This window comes from Micromys minutus, assembly GCF_963924665.1.
Source record: "Micromys minutus genome assembly, chromosome: 4".
Taxonomy (NCBI): domain Eukaryota; kingdom Metazoa; phylum Chordata; class Mammalia; order Rodentia; family Muridae; genus Micromys; species Micromys minutus.
In genome coordinates, this window is record NC_137973.1 from 49,573,535 (window position 1) to 49,597,739 (window position 24,205).

General features: G+C 41.8%; 1 protein-coding gene across 1 annotated transcript; it reads right to left on the reverse strand.

Moving 5' to 3' along the window:
• Window positions 1–2,785: 2,785 nt before the first annotated feature.
• RTCA (RNA 3'-terminal phosphate cyclase) lies at window positions 2,786–23,562 on the reverse strand. Its single transcript, XM_080915591.1, has 11 exons — window positions 23,354–23,562; window positions 23,163–23,263; window positions 20,988–21,131; window positions 17,691–17,814; window positions 14,177–14,235; window positions 12,793–12,934; window positions 11,249–11,373; window positions 9,328–9,386; window positions 7,916–8,010; window positions 6,827–6,931; window positions 2,786–3,150 (listed from the first exon to the last, which is right to left on the reverse strand). Exons 1-11 carry the CDS (start codon window positions 23,396–23,398, stop codon window positions 3,049–3,051), a joined length of 1,101 nt encoding a protein of 366 aa, XP_080771717.1. The 5' UTR covers window positions 23,399–23,562; the 3' UTR covers window positions 2,786–3,048.
• Window positions 23,563–24,205: the final 643 nt, after the last annotated feature.

Below are 24,205 nucleotides of genomic sequence, written 5' to 3' on the forward strand. Positions count from 1 at the left end.
TAAAACAAAATTGTAAAGAAAACTCAAAAGAAACATCATGAATAAACCTGATGGACAATAAACAACAAAATTGCCTGTTTCTACCCATGAACTCTCAAACTCTTTCAGGCCAATACTCTGCATGTATCTTGTGTAAATTTACTACAGTTCACAATGATCCAGCCATTTCTGTCTTCTGACTTCCTGCTCAGATGCTGTAATTGCTACTCAATTATAATCACAGAAGATACTTGCTTGGGTCAGAATAGGAAAGGAAGAGGTAATATTACTGCTGAAAGAAGAAATGCTGATTTGAAAGTCTCCAGAGTGAAAATGTAGCTCAGTGGTGGGGCTTAAGTTGTGAGTGTTACTGAGAAGATACTTAGTGACATATTACAGAAACTACCACCTTTTCCATCTGGTGTGAGGGAGGTAGAGCACAGAAGTAAGCGGTTTAGTCTCAGCAGTATACTTCCAAAGTTAATTGGTTGTTTTCTAAAGAGCTTAACCAATTTGGGCTGGGGAGATGACTCCCTGGACAAAGTGTTTGCTATGCAAACAGGAAGATCCACATTCAGATACCTAGGAGCCACATAAAAAGCTGTATGTGGTGAGATGGTCCTGCTCTTCCAGAAGATGCAAGTTAGGTGCATGTAACTCTAGCTCCTGAGTCATCTTGATGTCAACCTCCAGCCTTCACCGGTGCACTGGCACAGATGTAGTGTACACACACACACACACACACACACACACACACACACATACACTCACACACACACTCACTCACACACCGTGTACTAATGGGCTTTCCCAAATGCTATTTGGGAAATAGCTTTATTTAAAGATGTAATTTTGCAATGAAGACTTATGTATACATTGAAGCTCATATGGAGACAAAATATGTATCTTTGAGTAGGCTTTCAAGAACAATAAATCAGATTTTTATTTATCTAGTGCCCTGGAGATTTTCTTACACTCTAGAATAAAAGATAAAACAATAGCAATATTAGAATTAAAAAACCCGGTAAATTCTTTATTTGTAAAGAGGAAGAAGAGCAGATTGTGAAAAGAGAAGCTAAGAACCCACTAAAACTTTCTGCTTTCAGGCCCCTCAATTTGAGGAAGAAATATGTAAGCAGGAAAAGTTGGAAACCAATTCTCTAAATTAAACTGCTGATGTAGGCAAGGAGAAAGTAAAAGCTTGGTGAAAAGCAAGGTTATGAGTGTGAAGAATATTAGTTTCAGTTTTTGTGCTTGCACTCCAACCTCTCTATCAATGAGTTATCAGAGTCCCTAGAGAATATTCTTAAAGAGACAGGCTGTGAGTGTATGCCTGTAAAACCAACACTTGGGATGTGGAGGCAGGAGGACCAGGAGTTCGAGTCTAGCCTCAGAAATATGGGGCGTGCCTGGCCAGTCTGGATTACATGAGACTGTTTCAGAAACCAAACCAAACCTAAGCAACCCAAAAACTCTAAAGTATAGTAATGTTAAAGATCTATACCAAGTGTCCAATCCATAGAACTGTGTGTGTTAGTTTCTTATGAACACACGGAAATAAAAGTTAGAATTAAAATAGGAGCTGAATTGTTTTTAAAATGCAAATGAAGTTCACTGTGGAAGTAGCAAAGCTTTGTAGTTGTCCTACCTTTTTTGAAAAACGGAGACAGTGGCATCCGTGCCAAGGCCAACCATACCCTTACTATGCATAGTTGAGTTCTATGTCTCACCCTCAGATGCTCAGTCTTCACCCGGGGTCCCCTTACACTGATGATTCATCCTACAATGGAAAGGGCCACACCACCCTGAAGGAGACCCAATTTACCATAATTAAAAGCTTTACTCTGAAATACTCTCTATGGTCTTTTTCTTAATAAGCCTATGTTCATTTCCTGTCAACTGGTTGCTTGCTCCACCTCTTCACCTATGGTTGACTTTATTTAGTCCTGTTTTCAATATTCAAGCAGAAAGCTCTTAGGTTAAAGGTGTGTGCTAAGAATGAACAACCGCACAACAAAAAACAGATTTTTCCAGTAAATAACACAATCTAGGGATGCACAATTCGATCAATTATCCTACAACATCCACCCACATTTACATGAACTACACAGCACAGACATAACAGCATACAGAATGTTAACATCAGACCAGGCTCACCTGAGCCATAACCTCAGCTGCTTATAAGGAGCAGGGAGCGATGGAAGCCCAGATGTTGCCTAGCTATGAAGCCGCAGAGTGCCATAGTTCTGTTCTGAAGGCCTCAAGTGTTCTGGAATACTCTAGTCCAAAGGCAGACATGCTTGGGATGAATGTAGCAAAACCTGCTAGGGTTAACATAAGATACTTAATGGAAGCACTGCTCTTGTGCATACCTGAAAATGGCCAGTCCCACTGCTCCTGTGCACTGGAAAGTCCTAGCTAACTATAAATGAGTGTCATTTGACTGTGAGCATTGTAATGCTACAACTACTGACCTCAAAACTAACTACTAAGTGTGTAGTGGGCAAGTAAGTGGCATACGTATTATTGATATATTGGACAAAGAGATGATTCATGTCACGGGTAGGACAGAATAAGTATGAGATTTCATCTCGCTACTCAGAAAGGAGCTGCATTCAAAACTGATGAGTTATTTATGTTGAATTTTCTAGATAATGTTTCTGGACGAGTTGATTCTAGGTAGCTCAAACTACAGAAAGTGAAAACTGCGGATAATGTTACTAAAACACACAAATTACAGATCAACCTATGTCCCTGGCTTATTTTTGTTACATTAAAAAAGAAACAGTTCATATTTAGGGTATAAACAACAATTTATTTATAACGTTAGGATAAAACGTTAATATTGAAGTTGACTATCATAATATTCATCAAGTTTTATCATTCACTATCTGTATCTTGGAAGATACTCAACAAGGTTAACATGGTGAAGCATTCTCAGCAACCGGAAGTACCAAACTTCATCTCCAAAGTGAGTGCGGTCCTGCACTGCCTGGCGGCGTCCTCGCTGTGTTGCAGCATGTATGGAGTAAGTTAGTGCAACAAGGAGCTAGAGCGTGAGTGGACGCCCTAGAGGTGTGGGTTTGCCATCCCAATCCCTTCACACTCGATGATATATGTGTCCTTAGAGGCATCTTCTTCCTCTTCTGATTTCTTCACAGTAAATTTGGCCTGAAAGCAGAACATGTATGTAAGTATACATGAAGAAGACAGAGGCAATCCTAGAATGGAAGTTAAGATGTAGTCAGAGTTAATATGTAACCCATATGTTGAAGAAGGTACACACATAAAAATCCAGAAACGTGAAGAAATTCACTACTTCTTTTGTCCTAGGACGGTGGTTCTTATTCACTGCTGTGGAGTCTGTCAGGACAGAGAACCAGGCTCCACTCCAAACCCACTAAGAGCACGAGACATGCAACCAAGTCAAGTGTAGATTCCGAAGCACCATCTGTTGCTGGTACAAAGGCTTCTTTTCTAAAACATGTATCTGAACATTTGCCTACCAGATATGACATTATTTGCTCTCATTAAATTCTTCCTGCCAATTTAATTCTCTAAGTATATAATTCAAGAAGCTAGCTCAGAAAGGGTAGGTAGGGTGGAGGGGTGGTGGTGACTAATACCCTTCACCACTGAGCTTAACGCTGCACTTCCCGCTTGCTGGCTGAAGCCGGCTCTGAATCCCAGATCTCTGGAAGTGCCATTTTAAAGGCAAATGCAGTTCCTTTTAACCAAACAACTTAAGTCAAAACAACTGAATAGGTTTAGGATTCTGGCAAAGGGATTTAGTATGCCTTAACTTTTATGAGTCTCTAAAATACAATTCAACACCATTATTTCGTGGTCTTACCAGCAATGTTCACAAGCTTTTGATTCCCATGTATAACAGTGCACTGTGTAAGTGGACACCTAAAAATCACGGTTGAATAACAAACCTGAACACAGAGAAAAGGAGCCACACTTCTGTGTAGTTATTTGTCTGCAATTTCAAATTACAAACATGAAAATATGAAACATGAGCAGGAGACTGGGAATCATTTCAGGTTTATGCTTAGGCCTATGTATGGAGTGTAAAAGACAAGACGACCTAGTTGAGCTCTCTGATTTTTACAGATGAGCTATTTGTACAGAAGCGCAGAAAAATAAAGATACTCTGGTACAAGTCACCCAGCAACAAGAGCCAGGTGTAGGTGGTCCAGACCTGTAAGCCCAGCATGCAGGAGGCTGAGGTAGAAAAATCTTGAGTTTGAAGCCAGCCTAGACCACACCTAGTAAGACCCTTTTTCAAAAACTCTGCCTCCAACCTACACACAGCTGAATAAGAAACAAGAGTCACAAGCCCAGTTCAGGAAAATTCTATTGTGTACCCTCTTCAAGTAATATGTAGTGGCTTCAACTACACAATGTGCTGTAAAGTGAAGGCTGCAAGGAATAAAACTTGATACAATAGCAAGAGCGCCAACCTATGAGGGGAACACTTCATAAATCCAGCATAAATACACACGAAAGAAGTGACTGGGGCTGAGGAGATGGCCAAGCACTGGCTGCTCTTATAGAGGACCCACATTCAATCCCAGCACCATCACCTAGAACTCCAGTTCCAGGAGACTACACATTCTATTCTGGCTTCTCAGGGAATCAGGCACAAATATGGTACACAGACATAAATGTAGGCAAACCATTCATACATGTAAAATAAAATAGAAATAAGTCTAAAAATAATGATAGGGCTTGGAGAGATGGCTCAGCAGTTAAGAGCACTGATTGCTCTTCCAGAGGTCCTGAGTTCAATTCCCAGCAACCATGGTGACTCACACCCATCTTGTGATTCAATGGTTGGGATTGATCACAACAATGGGATTTGATGCCCTCTTCAGAAGACAGTGATAGTGTACTCACATTCGTAAACTAAACAAATCTTAAAATAATAGTAATAATAATAGGGTCAAGCTCAGTGACCATACGGTTGCCAAACACACACAAATCATTGGTTTGAATTCCCAGGACGATAAAACAACAGGGGGAACCAAGGATATTATACAATAGTCAGGTCACTCCTGTCCCGATGTGATCTACCTTCGGTTCTCATCAGGTTTCCTGACTTAGGTGAGACCTATCCATTTCTTATCACAACAGCAGCCAAGAGCAGAGGATGTGAAACAGTGCAGAAGGAAAAGCAGGTGACATCTTGTGTGCCGACAGGGCTGTGATGCTTAAACTGTCTTCAGCTACTGAATTCTTTCCGGTGACAGAGTGAAGAGGGCCTTTGGACAGGGTCTTGCTATATACTGGCTAGCCTTGAAGTCCCCGTCCTCCTGCCTCCACCTCCCAAGCAGCAGATAAGATTGCACGTCCATGCCTAGATCATTAAGAATACTCTCTCCCTCTCTCTCCCCCTCCCCTTTTCCCCTCCCTCTCTCTCTCCCCCTCCCCCTCCCCCTCTCTGTCTTTTGACAAAACTGCTCCATGTGGCCCTGGCTGTCATGAAACCAAGCTGACCATGAAACCAGAAATCCACCTGCCTCTGCGTCTCAAGTGCTGGGATTAAAGGCGTGCACCACCATATGCCTTAGGGTGTACACATGTATGCGTGCGTGCGTGCGTGTGTGTGTTCGTGTGCGTATTTCTCATTCTCTAGGGGGTTTTTGTTGTTTTTTCTTTTTTTTTTTTGCTTTTAGGAAAATTATTGTAATTTAAACTGTCCTCTACGAGTAGTCTTTGCTTCTTTTTTATTTTTCTCTTTTTTGTTTTTGAGTTTCTTTGTTTTATTCTCATTTGTCTTTTTCACTTGCTTTGTTTCGTATGGAAAGTGTGAGTTGGAAGTGTAAGACGCTGGAGAGGATCTGGAAGAAGATGAGGTAGAGGAAGTCTGATCAGTGTATTTTGTATCAAAAACTTATTTGAACTGGAAAAATAAAATGAAAGAAGAATTATATTCTTTAGGGACTGTGTAATTCTCTTCGTATTCCTTTTGCTGTTGTTTTGAAAGTCTGTCTTACAGCCTAGGCTGGCTGCAATGTGACACAGACAAAGCTGACCTCTGACTCCCAAGTGACAGATGGCAGGGAATCGCTACCAGGCCTAATGTGAATTACTTTTATAATTTCAAAAGTCAGCAACCTCATAAAACTTGAGTCGTAAGTCTTACAGAATTATATTACAGAGAACATAGCAGCCATGTGTGGTGGCTCCTGTCGTATTCCACAGGCTGAGGCCATAGGATCCCAAGTTCCACTGATCTACCTAGGAAGTTCAAGGCCAGGCCAAAATATATACTGAGGCCTTGGCTAATAAAACTAAACTAAAACCATCCAAAAGAATAAAAAGGAAATTCCAAAATAAAAAACATTCTACATTACCAGAAAAGAAGAAGCTGTATGTATTAATAGTAATAAACAGTGAGAAGCAATTTGAGAAGAATAGTGGTTTTACTAGTCCAAGGATATACTTTTTACATTCTTCTATGAAAAGAGTAACATTAACGTCACAGTGAAATATATTATTATTATTTTAGGCTAGAGTTCTGAAGAAAAGGTATAAACATGATGCTCAGGATCTCGGGCTTCAAACCTGTCCTGGGGTGAACTGTCCTGGGGTGAGCTGTCCTGGGGTGAACTGTCCTGTCCTGGGGTGAACTGTCCTGGGGTGAGCTGTCTTGGGGTGCTAGCACGAAGCACAGGTGTCAAAGCATCTGCTCTCTACTCAGCCAGTGTGACACAGAGGAGACAGGAAGCACGTGCGGAGGCTGAGAGTCCAGTACACAGGGAGCCCATGATGGTGCCAACTGTGATTACTGCTGGGCTTCCTGTTATTACCCAGTCAGTCTTTCTAACATAATACTCACCTTTGCTAGCTGTTCAGCAAAATGGATAGCAGTCTGTGTGTGGAGTGTAACTGGTCCTGTTTTTATCCTGGAAATTCCATTGGCTAGAGCCATGAAAATAATCAGCTATCAAAAAAGAACAAAGAAGAAAAATCTCACAGATATGCTAATATTCAGATTTACAAATTCTACAACTGCCCATAAGGAAAATACTACTAGAAACCAAGAGTTTTAAAAAGAAATTAAAAGAATAATTTCTATTTTATGTTTCTAGAAGCTTTACACAGTGACACAGAGTATGTATTAACCAGAGTCTGTGGCTTGGTAAAAATGCTTAGCCAGACTGACTTTTCTTTCTTTGTTTTTGTTTTTTCAAAACAGGGTTTCTCTGTGTATCCCTGGCTATCCTGGACTCAATCTGTAGACCAGGCTGGCCTCTAACTCAGAGATCCACCTGCCTCAGGCTCCCGAGTGCTGGGATGAAAAGCATGTGTTATCATCCTGGCCTACAAGACTGGCTTTTAAAAACTGATATTTCAGAATAAAATAGAGCTGGATGCTGACACACTTATTAGACCAAATGTCTCTGTAAGATGCTGTGTATGATGAGTTTCATACTCTTCTAAAATCCTATTTTAAAAGGTAAATGGAGACAACAGAATTCCTGGGAACATGAACTTAGGAAAACTGAAATGACTAAACACAAAGAAAACTGTCCCAAGAAAATGGTCAAGAAATACTGAAGAGCCCTCCTCTTCCTTCTCCTTTTCTTGGTTCTGAGGACCAACCACAAAACTCCACCCACATAGGCAAGAAGAGCCCTACCAGTGAGCCAGCAGGATGGAGAATATGAGGGGAGACTGAGGCCTTGTCTCAAAGGAGTAGTGGTCCAAATATTCATAGCACTTCCCAATGGGAGTCAACTCTTTGAGACCCTTTGTGTGAGCACGTGGAAGGTTGTGGGGGTGAGACTGGAAACACCTTACATTTAGACCATGAGAAAGACTAATGTGTCTGGATATTTGATGGCACAATTAAAGAAATCTGTATGCAACATGTTATGTTTAAATCTGACAGGGAATAAGGTTTTGATCCTAAAAGTGTCATTACCTGGTCTTGTAGATACTCGTCCACAGTGCCACCATGTCTAAGATTTGCTAATAGCATTTCAGCAGCTTCAATTCCAACCTTGTCTGCATTCACACCTAAAACAGGCGTGAAAAATAAAGAAAATAACAACAAGTTACTCTCAAGTCATCAAGTTAATCTCAACTAAATAAGATGGCACATACTAGAAATCCCAGCACTTGGGAGCCTACAACATGACTGTCCCAGGTGCAAAGCCAGCCTGAGCTAAAGAGTGAAAGTCTGTTTCAGAAAAACAAGCAATCAAGAAGTTTAACTGATACACTCCAATTAGCTTACTTTAAATCATGTACCTGTTCTTCTATTTCCTACTTTTCCATGCTAAGAAGGATAAATACAAAATAAGACTACCGGAAGTACAGAAAGTCAGACTCTCCAACATTCTTTAAAGAAACCCTTGGCTAAAAACAAGAATGATTTAAAAACTGAGAATAAGGCTAATTTTGTTTGTATTCTATGTCTTCACATTTACTGGCCCATATATATATATATATATATATATATATATATATATATGATCAAACACACACACACACACACACACACACACACAGACACACACCAGCCTTGCATAAAATGTCCAGAAAAGCTGTACATGAAATCATCTTTGCAAGGTTTCTCCTAAAAATGTTCACAGAAAAGCCCTGAGCATGAGAAAACCAGGCAAACCCAAATATCGAGGGATTCTGTTGAGAAAGTGCCCTGAACTTTTCCAAATGTCGCTACCACCAGATTTAAAAAGAACAGGCAAGTGGAGAATTCTGTAGTAAAGACAAACTAAGCAGGGCATGGTGGTGCGTGTCTGCAATTGCAGCATGTGGAAAGCTAAGACAAGAGATCGCCAGGCTGAGGCGCTACACAGGCCAACTAGGACTGACCTCGTCTGAAGAGAACTGACTAAAGTAGAGTAAGACTCAGTAACCAAGACAACCGAAGGCTATGTGAACATAAATGAACAACCAAATCCCATTTTATTTCTAGGCTACTTGTTTAAGTTAATGTGTGGCTATGTCTGTGTAACAAACTCTTCCGGTGTGAGGCCAGCATTGTGAATTTGTGGGTATTGGGAAAGCTGCAGTACATGACTGAGGCCTGATTCCCATAACTGAACTCTGCAACGCTTCAGAAGTGCACATAGCATGCAGCTATATGTTCATGACTGAGGCACCTAGCAGAGGGTATAGGAATGACTACTTAAGGTCTAAAACTTTCTCAAAATAAAGAGTTGAAAAAAAAACAAAAAAATTCACTGACTCTAAAATAGAATTAGTTGACTCTATCGTTTAAATGTCAGTCATCATTGTCAACAGTCTGTAAAGAAGATGAAGACTGTCTCACTGACAATGGCATGTGAAGACCCCTTCCTTCATGTTTACCTCTTTTGCCAAGTGATGATCCAGCAAACAAGCAGCCAGTGGATGTCTCAGCAACAATGCTACAGAAGAGGGAAAAAGTGCAATTACCACACTGTGATATTCTAAATGTCATGTAAATCCAACACAAGAAACCAGTTACTGTTACCAAGTACACTTACATCTACACTGTAGTAAGAAGACTCCTCCCACAGACGAAAAAGTCACCAACAACTCCCATCAGCCCTCACGGGGCAGGATTCCTTTAGGCAAAGCTGGGGTGATTCTAAACTACTCACATGTACAGAATGCCACCACGTCATTCTGCCACTAGCACTAGTTACAGAGCACAGTGATAATACAGTGATTACACACACCTAATTCTGTTTGCTTTTTAAGGTAGTATTATGGCAAAGAAGGCAAGCACTAAACTTTAAATTTCTGAATAAAATGTTTGAAATGTAAATATTCATAAAATACTGTATTTCTACACTTTAAAAACATCAACTAAAGAATTTGTTTTGTTTTGGTTCTCTGTGTAGCCTTGGCTGTCCTGGTACTCGAACTGTAGACCAGGCTGGCCTCAAACTCACAGAGATCTATCAGCCTCTGCCTCCCGAGTACTGGGATTAAGTGTGTGCCACCACCATCCAGCCCAATCAAAGATTTTTTGTAAGACTTAACTCCTAACTAGCTTAATATAATATTTTAAAATACCATACTAAGTAATTGTAAGATAATTTCATATGTAAGGTTTCTTTAAAAACTAAACATTTTCTGTTAGAAATTTTCAGACTACTTTCTGATGAGCTTAAATATTTAAGGAGGCTGGAGAGAAGGCTAGTAAAACTGCTCTTGCAGAGAAACCGAGTTAAGTACCTAGCACTCACTTAGGGCAGCTCTAGCTCCAAGGGACCTGATGCCTTTTTCTAAACTCCACGGATGTCTGCATTCATACACATACCCACAGGAAAACACGGATATATAACTAAAATAATAGAAATCAATCTTAAAACAATTTTATGTTCAGTACAATTGTCCCTCACCATTTCTGGGGAGTTCACTCAGGACCCCATACAAGGACACCACATCCAAAGGTGTCTGTCGATTACTTAAGTGCTATCATGTCAATTAGCTCACGTCTAATCCCAACACTTGGGAGGGGGTGCACCAGGACTGCTGAAAATCTGAGGCCAGCCTAGGCTACACAGGACGATCTGTCTTCACAAACCAAGAAACATGTGTGGCACACGCCTGTGCTCCCAGAAAGGAAGTAGAAAGATCATGTGTTCAAGGAGATCCTTGGCTACAGCAAGGTCAAAGTCAGGTTAAACTACATGAGACTTTGTTTCAAAAATCAAAAACAAAAAAGAAATGATGTAACACTGATCCCAAACTTAAAGGCACATCCTTAGACATCTAAGATGACTTAGAACAGCACTGCAATATTCATACACTTGTGATAGTCACAGCAAACTGTTTAAGAAATGGCAAGAGGAAAAAAACCTATACGCATTTAGAATTAGCTTTTTTCCCCTAATACTTTTATATAAAGTTGCCTGAACTGTAAACCTGGAACCAACAGATAAAGGCCCTATAAACACAAGGATCTACAAAACACATGGGGGCTGATTTAAGGTAGTATATTAAGCTATCTAGATATCTAGATAGTTATCTAGCCCAACTGCCTTAAAACTTGCTATTCAGATTGTGTCTAGGCTGCCCTCAAATTTGTGACCCTCCTGTCCCAGTCTCTTGAGTTTGGGAAGTACAGCCATGTAACACCAAGCCTCAACCAGAATGAACACAGTAATTTACTGAACTGTTGTTTTAGGTAGGACTGTCCTTTAAAAACACTGCAGAACCCTAAACTGAGCGAATGCCTACAACTCTTTGATGAGGACAATGACTTTAGGGTCTCAACTACTTCTTTGTCTGTGCTCACATGATTCCACTCCCATTGCCAAAGGCCTGGTCTCTGGCCTCCTGAACAGGCTGAATGCTGACGTACAGATCCCGGATCTCCTTCCTGATGCACCGCACAGCCGCCGCCGCCATATCTTTTGCTACCTATTTCGGCAAACCAGAAAAGGAGGACAAATTCATCACTGGATGTAGACACAGCTTTTCCACACATCACTTTTCCACTTCCAGAGAGAACGCTAGCTTCTAAGAAACATGTAAATGAAGACATTCAAATTAGAGTCTGGGGAATTGGTCAGCTCAGTAGTTCAGAGCACTTGTTACTCTTTCAGAGGAGCTGGGTTCAGTTCCCAACACACATATGGTGGCTCACATCCATCCCTTAACTCAGTTTCAGAGGATCTGACATCCTCTTCTGACCTCTGCAGGCACCAGGCACAAATGCAGCATACATACATACATGCAGGCAAAACTCATGCACATAAAATAAATTGGGAGCTATAGCAATGGCTCAGCAGTTAAGAACACAGACTACTCTTCCAGAGAACCCAATTCGATCCCATGTGGCAGCTCACCACCATCTGTAATTCCACTCCCGAGAGACCCACAGAAGCCACTGCATATACATGGAGCACAAATATAAGTGCAGGCAAAATACCCACACACAAGATAATAAAACAGTACAAAACAAACAGACAAAACAAGTAAATAAGTCAGGGCTGGAGAGATGACTCCTCTTCCAGAGGACCAGGGTTCAATTTCCAGTACCCTACCCAGATGGCAGCTCACAACCATCTGTAACTCTAGTTCAGGAGATCTGACTCCCTCACACAGTCATATGTGCAGGCCAAACAATGAAAATCAAACAAATATATATATAAACCTCAAAAATATATAAATTAAATGTTTAATTAATTAAAAAACAAAGTCCTGCCAGGCAGAGTGGGGTACTGCTTTAATCCCAGCATTTGGAAGACAAAGAGAACATATATCACCTTAACATCAATCTACAGAATGAGGCCAGCCTGATGTACACGGTAAGTTCCAAGCCAGCCAAGTAAGACCGTATGAAGAAAATAAATACTTCTTGGGCCACCTTGGTTAAAATGGCTCCACAGGTAAAGGCACCTGCTACCAGACCTGCTGACATGTATCAGAGCCCCAGGGCTCACATGGTGGAAGGATTGAAATGGCTCCTGTAGGCGCTGACCACTTTTACCTCTACAAACACACTGTGACGTGTGCCCCAAACTTCCACATGTGCACCATGGAATGCAGCCTAATCCCCACCCACACAAAATAAATAAATTTAAAAAACGTTCTCAGGCTAGGTCTGCAACTCGTGCAGTAGTACATTTAACTAGCATACATAAACTCTGGGTTTACTAGGTCTATAAACTTTCAGAAAGCCTGAGCTATTCATGCCACCCTGTCTTAAAACAAAATCCTCAAAAGAAAAAGAAACAAAACCTCCAACTGTCTGAGGCTCTTATTTTGAAAGAAAAGAGAGTACTCTCAAAATCACCAAGGAGTCCATACACTTCTAAGAGCACTGTGACAACTTACTTTTAGTGGCAAAACACCGGCAACGAAAGCTCTCCCATAAATCTTAGTCACAGAGCCTCGATCAGTCAGATTTATTGGGTCCAACCGTTTCACTGGTGACATTCGGACAATCACTTCACCACCCCCTTTAGGGTAATAGCCCCTAGGAAACATAGAACAAATATATACTTCGTAACTGAGGACAGAGTCAGGCTGAACAATATATTACTGGAACAGGAATGATACAAAAGGTATGTAATTTGTACAAGTTCATGAAAAGGTCTACATGATATCTGCACTCTCAATGTCGACGTTGTGGAAATTACGGCCAGAAGTATAGCTCAGAGACAGACTGCATCCTGAGCTGCAATCCACAGCACCCGTAGAAATCATCCTCTCGGTGCCCTGAGATTATCGGGTGCTCACTGGCTACAGCACAGTTTTCCTCACTACAGCAACTTCTACTCAAGTGCTGTCTGAGAGCATACACTCTCCACACTGGCTCTGCTAGTTTCTGTTTTCTAGGCCTGAAACAGCAGCTTCATGACGGACACTCAGACCAACTCTTCAGGAATGTATAAGCAGGTGAGCTCTAACAAATTTAAACTGTCCTAGTCATTTACCGCAGACGCTGAGAACTGCTGTGCTTCCACTCCATCCTCAGGAGTCTCTGCCTGGGAAGACGGTGTAGTTTACAATCTACTTAGATTGTAGGTTGCAAAGAGGCTCCAACAGAGGAAAAGGAATGAATACATTCATCAACAGTCCAAATAAGAAATCATTATTTTCTATTTTAACAGGAGGGAAGATGAAACTGGACAGAAAACCTGGGGCACTGTGACCTTAACACACTAAGCTCCACGCAGAACACTTTACTCTCGTCACGGTAAGCACAGGACAGTCTTACAGAGACATCCCTAAGGCTGGGCTTTCTGAGGAAGTCAGTTCTGACTTGGCTATGGAGCAGTCTATGATCCCAGAGTGCCTAGTGCAGCTGTCCACACACAGGGATCCTTCGCCTGTTCAGAGGATGGATAACACAGGAACGAGTAACTCTCGCTATGACGATCTGCATGTGGGAATTCTCATGAAAAGATTTCTGTCAAGAAACAAATGAGCACCACTGGTGGCTGGAAAGGTCCTACAGCTCTACAGTTTATATGTAAGACACAAAGTACAAATATTTTCTGTAAGAAATATATCACAAAACACAATGCATTAAGAGTAGCAGTTCTCTAAACCTGCCCTTTGCACTATCTTTGGAGCATGTAATTAGTGAGAAGGGCTAAGTGCTGGAGATATGACTCGGCAGCAGGAGGATGGGCTGCACACAGAGCTGTGTCGGATCCACAGCACTGCCATCAGAAGGGAGGGAGGGGTGGGTGCTGAGGACTGAGTAACTTACCTCGTTTTAATGTCACAATTAAATGTGAAACCAAACTTCTCAGCAATTGGCTTGAAAACCTGAAAAAGTCAGTTGTTCCTTTAGCCAGCAGTATGCATAGATTCACCAAGTTCAGTTACTAAATGAAAACCACTATGAAGTGAGCTGCTCAGCTGGTGCTACACAGGAACAAAAGACTGACACCAACTCGTTCAAACAAAAATCTGTTACATAGCTACACATTTAACTTTTACTTAAGCAAGTCTATGTTGTAACAGCAGCTCCACACACCCGATCCTAGGAATGACTCTACAGTGCCATATCAACATGGAGGTGCACACTTTTAACTCTAGCACCCTGGAGGTGAACACGGGGATCAGGAGTCCAAGGACTTCCTCTGTACATATCAAATCTAGGGCCAGCCTGGGATAAGTAAGAGCCTGTCTCAAAAGAGGAAAACCCCACCAAATTATAAGGCTATGTAGAGCATTAGTACCTTCTATGACACTGAAAGGGCAGAACTAAGAGAACAGAAATGCCCTTCAAAATCCCAACTCAGTTCTCCATAGAGTTAGAAAGAGCAATTTGCAAATTCATTTGGAATAACAAAAACCTAGGATATCGAAAACTCTCCTCAACAATAAAAGAACTTCCAGGGAAATCACCATCCCTAACCTCAAGCTATATTAAAGATCACTCATGATAAAAACTGCATGGTACTGGTACAGAGACAGGCAGGTAGATCAATGGAACAGAATTGAAGACCTAGAAATGAACCCACACACCTATGGTCAATTGATCTTCCACACAGGAGCTGTAAACATCCAATGGAAAAAGGACAGCCTCTTCAACAAATGGTGCTGCTTCAACCGGCAGTCAGCTTGCAGAAGAATGCAAATAGACCCTTTCTTATCTCCTTGTACAAAGCTCAAGTGCAAGTGGATCAAAGACCTACACATAAAACCAGGCATACAGAAACTATTTGAAGAGAAAGTGGGCAAGAGCTTAAATACATAGGCACAGGGGGAAATTTCCTGAACAGAACACCAATGGCTTATGCTCTAAGATCAAGAATTGACAAATGGGACCTCATGAAATTGCAAAGCTTCTGTAAGGCTAAGGACACTGTCAAAAGGACAAAATGGCAGCCAACAGATTGGGAAAGGATCTTTACCAATCCTACATCTGATAAAGGGCTAGTATCCAATATATACAAAGAACTCAAGAAGTTAGACTCCAGAGAATCAAATAATCCTATTAAGAAATAGGGTACAGAGCTAACCAAAAAATTCTCAACTGAGGAATACCGAATGGCTGAGACCTAAAGAAATGCTAACATCCCTATTCATCAGGGAAATGCAAATTAAAACAACCCTGAGATTCCACCTCACACCAGTCAGAATGGCTAAGATAAAAAACTCAGGTGACAGCAGATGCTGGTGAGAATGTGGGAAAAAAGAAACACTCCTTCATTGTTGGTGGGAATGCAAGCTGGTACAACCACTCTGGAAATCAGTCTGATGGTTCTTCAGAAAACTGGACATAGTTCTATCTGAAGCCCCAATTATTCCACTCCTGGGCATATACCCAAAAGTTCCTCCAACATGTAAAAAGGACACAAGCTCCACCATGTTCATAGCAGCCTTATTTATAATAGCCAGAAGCTGGAACGAACCCAGATGTCCTTCAACAGAGAAATGGACACAGAAGTTGTGGTACATTTACACAATGGAGTACTACACAGATATTAGAAACAATGACTTTAGGGTGGAGAAATGGCTCAGTGGTTAGGAGCACTGATGGTTCTTCCAGAGGTCCTGAGTTCAAATCTCAGCAACCACATGGTGGCTCACAACCATCTGTAATGAGATCTGATGCCCTCTTATGGTGTGCATGAAGACAGCAACACTGTACTCATATAAATAAATCTAAAAAAAAAAAAAAAAAAAAAAAAAAGACAGTTGTCTTAAAGAAAAGAAAGAAAGAAAAGAAACAATGATTTTATGAAATTCCTAGGCAAATGGATGGAACTAGAAGCTACCATCCCGAGTGAGGTATCTCAGTCACAAAAGAACACACATGGTATGCACTCGCTGATAAGCGGATACTAGCCCAAAAAGCTCTGAATACCCAAGAAACACAGATCTTATGAAGCTCAAAAAGAACAAAGACCAGAATGTAGATGCCTCAGTCCTTCTTAAAAGGGAGAATAAAACACTCATGGGAGGAAATACAAGTTCAAAGAGAGAATCAGGGATTGAAGAAAAGATTATCCAGAGACTGCCTCACCTGGGGATTCACCTCATATGCAGAAAGGGTCTGCAACCTCATGGGAAGAACAAAATTATCAACCAACCAAAACCTCCACAACTCCCATGGACTAAAACACCAACCATTGAGCACATATGGAGAGACCCATGGGTCCAGTTGCATATGCAGCAGAGGATTGTCTGCATTGTCTGGAATCAGTGAGAGGAGAGGCGTTTGGTTCAGTGAAAGCTTGGTTTCCTAGTGTAGGGGAATTCCAAGGTGCTGAGGTGGAGTAGGTGGTTGGGAGGGGGTGCATCTTCATGGAAACAAGTAGAGGAGGAGGGTTATAGGGGGGTAACATCTGAAATGTAAATACAGAGAATATTCAATAAAATAATTTTTAAAAAGAACAATGGTTGGCAGGTTCTGGGCAGAACTAGCAAAAAAAGTTTGTAATTTTCTTTCTTTCTTTCTTTCTTTTTTTTTAATAAAACTATTCCATACTTCGGTTGTGAAAGTTAGTTCACAGTTATATATTTGTATAAAATTCTTAAAACTATGTTTAAAGGTGTAAATTTAGTGGTAAAGAACTATGCCACAATAAACCTGAAGAAGAACCACTAATACATATTTAATATCCTTGTCTGAAAGTGCTCAGAGCCACAGGTGTGTCTGACTTGTTCAGAGTCTATAGTATTTGCACAAACACACGGGATGCAGACATAAAATTCACTTGTGTTTCACATGTTACACACAATCTGCATACGGTGACCTGTGCAGCTCTGTTGTGACCACAGCACGTCACATGGAGTGGGGGGGGAAGGTCCGACTTGCAGCATCACGTGGGTACTGTATTGTCTGAGTAGGGGGTGGGGGGGTATGTGCACCACGTTTGTGTGACGGTCAAGAGGACACTTGTCAAGAGACAGTGCTGGCCTTTCCTGTGCTCTAGGTGCTGAGTCAGGACATCAGGGTAGTGTAGTAAGTGCTCTCTTACCCAGTGAACCGGCTCACTGGTCCAATTCTGCACATTTAGTATTTCAGACCAGACGAACTCAACCTGTAACCGTTTTCTTCCCTATAAACAAGCCAAAACTAAAATAAAAGCAGGTGATTTATATAACTGATAATTTACATAATTATACTTTTTAGGTCCTCAAAAGAAATCAGCCTGAACACAATCTTAATTTGCAACACAAACCCTAAAGTAACCCGTACTTTGTTCCCTCTTCTACAAAGAGCTAGAACGCTTGAACAGGAATTTAAAGAGACCTGGGTGCCTTACCATCATGGTGTAATCAATCTGCGGCGCCATCTCAGCATTAGTGCCGCCTTTCAGACGGAGCTCCGACGGAGACGCAGCAAACAGGACACAGGGCATTGAAACCTGCATCAAGAGGCACACACTCCTAAGGAAAAGGCAGAACAGCTTCACTGGACTGTCTTTTGAGTCTCAGAGCAGCTGTATTTGTTACTTCCAACAATGTGACTTGAAGCTCAGACAACAGAAAAGTTAGAAAGCACTCCAGTATCTGAAGGGTAAAATACTGAATCTTACAGAAGTATTTCAAAGTAGAAAACCAAAAGCAAACTAGATTATCATAAATGGTTTCAGCCTCTCATTTGTAAGGCCTTCGTTGAGTACCCAACATCACCAAGATAAGTAAATAAATAAATAAAATTAATTCATTCATTAATTTTAAAAAATAAAAATAAATTAAAAATAAAAATGTGGCTGGGCAGTGGTAACACATTCCTTTAATTCCAGTACCTGGAAGGCAGAGGAAGGTGGGTCTGAGTGTGAGTTACAAGACAGCCAAGGCTACACAGAGAAACCCTGTCTCAAAAACCAAACCAAACAAACAAAAGAATAAAACCTCAATTTTTCTAAAAGTATTCTTGAAAGCAGCAGTTTATGAAAATGCATTCAGAAGAGCCAAGACTAGCATCTTCCTCCCACCACAGACATTCATGTGACTAGAAACAGAATGTGTAACAAGGAGTTTTCTCCTTCGAGTCAACATGAAGAATCACAAAACTTTACCACACAATGTGAAGTGTTTTTAAAAATGAAGTATTTGGTCAGATTTTTAAAATAAATTTCCCTTCTTCAAAATGAAACCAATCAGATTAAACAAAGTTATTCACATAGGTTGTCCCCCTGGCCTTCAGACACACTCCAAAGCATGCATATTTATACATATCTGTGTATCTGTGTGTCTGTGTGCCTGTGTGTGTGCACACAGGAGCGTACACATGCATGTGTGTGCATGTACACACACAAGCAAATGCAATAAGTTAATTTTTTTTTTAATTAGGAGGAATAGCAGGTGATAGTGGCACACACCTTTAATCCCAGCACCTGAAGGCATTGGCAGGGGGACTTCTGTGGGTTCAAGGCCAGCCTGGTCTACAGAGTATATCCCATTAGATTGCACTTTTAAAGGGAACTAGAAATAGAACCTACAATTGAAAGAAATTCCTCAACATTATATAACAGACACAAGTGTACTAAACTATAAAGTCTCTATTTCTGTCTGTTTGCCCATGGTATTAATAATTCTGATAAATCTTTTAAGATCATTTAAAAAATCTCCATTCCTGATAAGCAGTTTCATCAACTCTCTAAATATTCATTGGCATGTGGCATTAGAGAAGAAAACACAGAAGATGTAATACATTCTTCTAAGAAGTGGAGTCTAGGAACAAACAAAAGAAGAGACACTTAGCTTACATAAGCCACAAGTTCTTCTAAGTAATGCAACATTTAGAGTGTATGTTCTCCTGGTTAAAATTAGATTCTGAACACAGTATCGAAAATCTTACTCTTAGAAGAGTAAGGAACCACAAAGCCAGACACAGGACAGAACTCCCAGCACTGCAATCACAGCTAGGGATAACATGAACTAAGTGTGATACATATTAAAATGGGCTTTCCTGCTTAGACTCTGCTACTGTTGATCTCCTATGTGAAACTGGACTATCAACTTCAAGCTTAAGTTAAATTAATTAATATATTAAATTAATATATTATCTCCTTGATAATATATTAGGAGGCAAGGACTAGAGAAACCACTCAGACAGTCACACATACCACAGGTTCAATTCCTGTGACCAAGATGCTTCAAAGACAGAATTGATTTCCACAGGTTGTCCCCTGACTGACACACACATTCCAAAGCATGCCATGTTTGTACATGTGCGCGCGCACACACACACACACACACACACACACACACACACTAACACAAAAGAAAATGAATTTTCTAAAAATCAGAAGGCATAGCCAGGTGGTGGCTTTAATCTCAGCACTCAGGAGACATGGAGGGTAATGTCTGTGGGTTCAAGGCCAGCCTGGTCTACTTCATGAGTTCCAGGATTACACAGTAAAACCCTGTTTGGGGAAGGGGTATAAGGAGGCAAAAGACTTAATTAAATTCTAATGTCAGTTCTTACCCTAACTCCAAGACCATGGATAAATCCCTTAACGTTGATGGGGTTTGACTTCCTAATTCACAGCAAGGAAGGTTTGGAATAAATACTTTCTCTTACAGCTTCAACTTTTGTGACCATTTTAGTTAATTTTTAGAAAGATAACTATGACTTTTTCTTCCTTTTTTTTTTTTTTTTTTTTGTATAAAATAACAATGTGCTAATAAGACACATCAAATTCTTTCCTTGCCTTAGGAACATTCTCACTTGACACATCTCATTTTAAGCCCAATCACAGGTGGCTTTGCAGAGAAGTCTACTTACACCATAGGTCAGATTTCATGTGTTTAATAACATCTTCGGAAAATAACCATAATTCATTTAAAGCTATTTCTGAACTGACAAAAGGTTTATAATATAATGTTTTATTCTGTCAGATTCTCTATAACAGAAAATTACAGTTTAAAAAAAAGGTTACTTTAAAAAGCAATCAAAAGGGGGGCTGGAGAGATGGCTCAGTGCTTAAGAGCACTGACTGCTCTTCCAGAGGTGCTGAGTTCAATTCCCAGGAACCACATGGTGGCTCACCACCGTCTGTAATGAGATCTAATGCCCTCTTCTGGTGTGTCTGAAGACAGCTACAGTGTACTTATACATAATAAATCAATAAATCTTTAAAAAAAGAGAAAAGCAACCAGGGGCTGGGGATAAACCTCAGTGGCAACATACTCGGCCAGGATTGAGGCAATACACTAGCATTCCAGTACCAGGAGCAAAACAAGGAAGCAGTCAGTCAGAGAGCTCACAGAAGCAATCAAAAACACTGCTTCCTCCCCACATTCTACCATTGTGGGATGGTGTGAGGAGGGGTTCTTAGAAGTTCGTGAAGATAACCATTTCCCATGAGGCTGGGTATGTTTTGCTAGAGTTCAACATCAGTGTGCATTTATAGAGAGGCCTTGTCTTAAAAACAAAACAAAAAACAATCTGAAAATAATAACAGCTAAAACTAAACAAGTAGATTTATGATTTATGATTTACATTTTTAAAAGGAAAAAACCACAAAAGGTCCAAAGAGCATTCCCAGGAAGCCCAGAGAACCTACATCTGAGTCTAGGTCTGAAGGGAGGATTAAGTGAGACATACATACCCTGCTGTCTTGGTATCGGCCGTGTGGACTCCACCTTTGATCTTCTCAGGTGTAAAGGTTATCTCTGTTGAGCCTATTTCTGCTCCCTCCAGGTGCCCGTCACACAAATCCCGAACCATTTCCAGTCCAGATAAATGCTGAGGCCTTCAGGTCATAAGACTGTGTCAGAACGTGTTCAATCAGACTGCCTATACCCCGCTCTATGACACAGTTACAAAAGCAACGGCCAGAAAGCAAGTGTGATGTCTTCAACAGCAGAACTTTGCTCAGGTTTTTAATGTGCTTGGACTCATTGCTTAGAGACAACTTCTTAAAGGTTTCAAGACTGGTTATTTAGGCTATGGTAGTGAACTGTTTCAAATTAAACATATGCCCAAAAAAGATAAACCAGAGGCCGGAGAGATGGCTCAGTGGGTAAGAGCACTGGCTGCTTTTCCAGGAGTAGGGTTCAGTTCCCAGCAGCTGACAACTATCTATGACCCCTGTTCCAGGGGATCTGACATCCTCATACAGACATACATGCAGGCAAAACAAAAGTATACATAAATAAAAATTTAAAAATCAGGTAGTCTAAAACTATCTAAAAGCCACCAGTCTTGCTTGAATTTCACTCAATTACCAACCCTTGAAACCTGTACTGTCCCAATTATGGACGTCTCATCCCCTAAATTCCCATGTGATCTGTTTAAAGGTCCAATTAACTTAAAGGGAAGCTATTAGGATGTGCACTAATACAATTTGACCGCTATTCTTTTTTAGATTTATTTCATGTATGTGGGTTCACTGTAATTGTCTTCAGACACACCAGAACACAGCATCAGACCTCATTACAGACGGTTGTGAGCCACCATGTGGTTGCTGGGAACTGAACTCAGGACCTCTGGAAGAGCAGCCAGTGCTCGTAACCACTGAGCCATCTCTCCAGCTCAGAGCACTGGTGCTGTATTAGCCCGAATACCACATAGTTTTGCTTTACAAGTCGGGTATGGTGGCTCTAGACTGTAATCTCAGCGTGTGGGCAGCTGGTGCAGAAGGAGCAACAGCAGTCTGAGGCTGGTCTGAGCTGCATAGAGTGCACCGTGCCAGCCTGGGCTAAAGAGATGGTTCATCCATGTATGAGCGCTTGATGCCCTTCCAGGGGCTCCGGTTTTCAGTTCTCAGCACCCACATGGTGGTTCATAACCATCTCTAACTCCAGTGCCAGGGCATCTAATCCCCTCTTCTGAACTCCGTGGACACTGTATGCATGTGGTGCAGATGCACATGGAGGCAAAACACCCACACGTGTCCACAAACATAAAGAACTCTAAAATAATAAGATAAAACATTTTAAAAACTAAGAAACAAAACCAGAGGCCAGTAAGGTAGCTCTCAGTTGGTAAAACCATTTGCCACACAAGCCCAAAAACCTGTCTGATTACTAGAACCTGTGTAAAAGTGGAAAGAACTGACCCCATTAAGTTATCCTCTGGCATCCACATATTCACGGTGACATCATATATAGCAAATTACTTCTCTCTCTCCATCTCTTCCCCCCACCTCTTACACGGCACTGTCAACAGGAATGCAGCTCAGTTTTTAGGGTGTCTGCCTAACATGCACGAAGTCCTGGGTTCCACCCAAAGCACTCTATGAAAACAGGCACATACTTGTCCAACACTTGGGAGGAAGAGGCCCAAAGGGAGTTTGGTGCCAGCCTGGACTGCATCAAACATTGACTGCTATTCTCATAAAAAGAGACAGGGATGTAGTGCAGTGTGTAGAGGGCATGCACAGTATGGAGGAAGCCTTAGGTTTCATCTCCAGAACCGCATAAACTGGCCATGGTGGCACACAGCTGTAATTCTAGCATCTGCGAGGTGGAGGCAAGGGGAACCAAAAGTTCAAGGTTATTCTCCCTACTTAAGAAGTTCAGGATTACCCTAGAGTAGATGATAACTTGCAATATTAATAATTGTAACAACAATAAACCTACCAGTGACAAGACTCGGACAAATTACCCTGTTTCAATGCGCCCTAAGGGCAAATTGCGGCCCGCCCTAAGAACAGAAAAGGAGGGCGAAGGCCGCACTCTGAATGCTGCCCGGGGCCTCCTCCACCCCATAACCAAGGTTCCGATCTCGAGACGCCCAGTCCCCTACCCAAACATCCCGCCAGACGGCCCGCCGGCGGTACCTGAGGCCCGGCGTGCTGCGTCCGGCGCGGATCTTCTGCACGCGCAAGGGGAGGCCCAGGAGGCAGCTCAGGGCGGTGGAAACCCTGAGGATCTGGCCGCCCTGCAGAGGACCGGGGTGAAGAAACCAGACAGGTTGAGTAGAGGTCCCGCCGCCACAGTTAGCTCCGGCCCCACACAGCCCCGCACTCACCCCTTCCATGATCCCGCCGTCCACCTCCACCCGCTGTCCCTCCATTGCCGGCGCGCCTGAGCCCCGCTTGCAGCGACCACGCCCCTGCTGCAACGGGAAAAAGAGCAGGCGCCGGCAGGCCCGCTGGCCCCACACTGCGCTTCCGGGCCGAGCTCGCCGGAAGGAGAAAGAACTAGAGCCTCCCGGGAAACTGTGGATGTGGGAACGAATTCCTCCGTGGACCCGGCCCGCAACTTGTACGCATGCGCTCCGCCCGGCGCTCAAAGAGGCTGCGCGCGGGGCGAAGTTGGCCTGTCTTGTGCCCAAACTAGCAGGGAACTAGGCTGGCCACAAGGGGGTGCCACAGCAAAACCTTCAGGCTCCAGGAGCTCTTTTCCCAACAGGTACATTCTTCAGTTATCCCTCAGGCTGGTATTTTATCTTCCCATTCATGCGTAGCTCTGGTTTCTCCAGCATCCTCCAGTACCTCAAAAACTGGGAAATGAGTCTGAATTGTGTGATGAAACATCTCTGTCGCTTAATCTGGATACTGTACTAACACATTATTTTGGAAGCACATAGATTACTTAACCAATCTGGAACATGCCCCAAGATAGTAATCAGGGAAGTACTCACAGTTGAGTATGGAATGTTAGCTATGATTGTATGGTTATTTAAAATGTTACCGTCATAGCCTGGCCTCTGGCAGCCCTAATAAAGTAGGTTCAGCCAACATCTTCTCAATAGGCAATCCAAGAAATAAGTAATACTGAAAAGCAGAACAAGATCTGTTAAGTATGGTTCCATTGGGAAGAGAAAGAAATAAAGTCTTATCTTCAGGGTCCTGATGTTTAAGTAGAGGGCACAAATAAG